Source organism: Eimeria tenella, genomic scaffold (genome assembly GCF_000499545.2).
Source record: "Eimeria tenella Houghton genomic scaffold, Eth_scaff900, whole genome shotgun sequence".
NCBI lineage: Eukaryota > Apicomplexa > Conoidasida > Eucoccidiorida > Eimeriidae > Eimeria > Eimeria tenella.
Window position 1 is genome coordinate 1 of NW_013546014.1, and position 1,912 is coordinate 1,912.

Below are 1,912 nucleotides of genomic sequence, written 5' to 3' on the forward strand. Positions count from 1 at the left end.
ACACGCCAAAACAGCTGCAGCAGCAGCGCATCCAGACACCGTGTACAACGTCCCACAGTTGCTGCCGTTGCTGCTGCTGTGCAGCTTTGCTGTTGCTGCTGCTGCTGTCTGAGAAATCTCCCACCTCGGTCTCTTCAGGAGTGGTAGCAGCGGCAGCAGCAGCAGCAGCAGCAGCTAGCCCAGCCAGCCCCTCCCTCAGCAGCATCAGCGCAGCTGCTGTGTCAGTGAGCAGCGCAGCAAGGAAGCGCTGCCGCTGCAGCGGCGAGCAGCAGATTTGGGTGTCGTCTGCTGCTGTGATGATGTGCTGCAGCAGCAGCAGCTGCAGCAGGTGCCGGTGCAGCAGCAAGACCTGTTCGTCGTGCTGCTGTTGCTGCTGATGCTGAAGCCCCAGAGCCACCAAGCGCATGCACCGCCGCAGCGGGCTTTGCTGCTGCGCCCTCTGAAATGTTGCTGGTGCTGGGTGCTGCAGCAGCAGCAGCACAGCAGCAGCGCCGCACAGCTCCTCCAAGACAGCAAGGGGAGGAATCCACGCGTTGCTGCTGCTGTTGCTGCTGCTGCTGCTGCAGCAGGACCAGCAGGCTTCGATGAGGGAGACGCAGCTGCGGTGCAGCAGCAGCGAGGGCCCCACAGGCTCTGCTGCAAGCACCTGCTGCGGCAGCTGCTGCTGCTGCTGGGTGTCTATACAGACGCACTCCAAGTTGTTGTGAAAAGGCGGCTCAAGAGTTGCTGCTGCTACTTCTGCTGCTGCAGCATCAGCAGCAGCAGCAGCAGCAGCGTCAGCAGCAAGCGGCGGCACCTGCAGCCACGGTAGGCTTTTTCGGGCCAGCAGCCGCAGCGCCCGAGCAGCAAACATGCAGCGACCCAGCAGAAGTTTTCGCGTTCTTGCTGCTGCTGCTGCTGCTGCTGTGCTGGTCTCTGCTGCTGCTTCTGTTGCTGCTGCTGAGCCGCTCTCTGCTGCTACTGCTGTTGGTGCTGAGGTGTCGCTCTCTGCCGCGGCTGTTACTGCACCAGCATCTGCTGCTGCCGCTGCACCATCTGCAGCAGCAGCAGCCGCGTCTGCTGCTGCTGAAGGCTTTGCACCTTCAGTTTCGAAAGTGGATGGTCCAAAGGCTGGTCTACTTTGGTTGCTGCTGCTGCTGCTGCTTGCACTGTTGCTGCTGCTGCTGCTGTTTGAACAAGCAAACAGCGGCGGCAGCTGCGCAGGGCACTGCTGCTGCTGCTGCTGCAGCGCAGCAGCAGCAGCAACAGCAGCAATGCAGCGACGCCAGGACCCACGCCGCCACACAAAGCGGTCCAGTAGCTTTCGAGCTGCTGCTACCTCTGCTGCTCCTGCTGCAGGCTCTGCCGCTGCTGCTGCTGCTGCTGAGTCGTCGTCAGCAGCAGCAGCAGCAGCAGGATCTCCTGCTGCTGTCAACAGGTCAACTGCAGCATCGACTTCAGCGCATTCGCAGCCAACAGTTCCCAGGGGGCACTTCCGCCTGAGCCTCATCTGGTACTCCTGCAGCTGCTGCTGCAGCAGCAGGAGCTGCTTCTGCTGCTCCTGAAGCTGCTCCTGCTGCTGCTGCTGCTGCTGCTGCAGCTCTTGCCCACACAAAATGGGCGTGGAAGCCCGCGGGGCCCCAGGGGCCCCCGGGGGTCCCGTAGCCGCAGTGGCAGTGGCCTTGGCAGTCATTGCTGCACATCTCTGAAGAGGCCTAACATGCTGCTGCTGCTGCTGTTGCTGCCGCTGCTGCTGTTGCTGCTGCTGTGATGGCTGCTGTTGCAGCCGCTGTGCCGCTTCCGTCGCTCTCGCTGCTGCTGCTGCTGCTGCTGCTGCTGCTTTGCTGCAGCCACAGCGGGAGCCTCCGGGGAGCCGGCTGTGTCCGCGTGCCCTGGAGCTCGCCGGCCGCTGGCCGGTTTATACTAGCAGCAG

General features: G+C 62.9%; 1 protein-coding gene across 1 annotated transcript; it reads right to left on the reverse strand.

The window, feature by feature from the left end:
- Nucleotides 1-221: 221 nt before the first annotated feature.
- ETH_00023180 (uncharacterized protein) lies at nt 222-1,672 on the reverse strand (the record flags this gene model as incomplete). The annotated part of the gene is made up of 2 exons (XM_013380797.1): nt 222-456; nt 498-1,672. The coding sequence occupies 2 exons, from the start codon at nt 1,670-1,672 to the stop codon at nt 222-224; spliced, it is 1,410 nt and encodes a 469-aa protein (XP_013236251.1).
- Nucleotides 1,673-1,912: the final 240 nt, after the last annotated feature.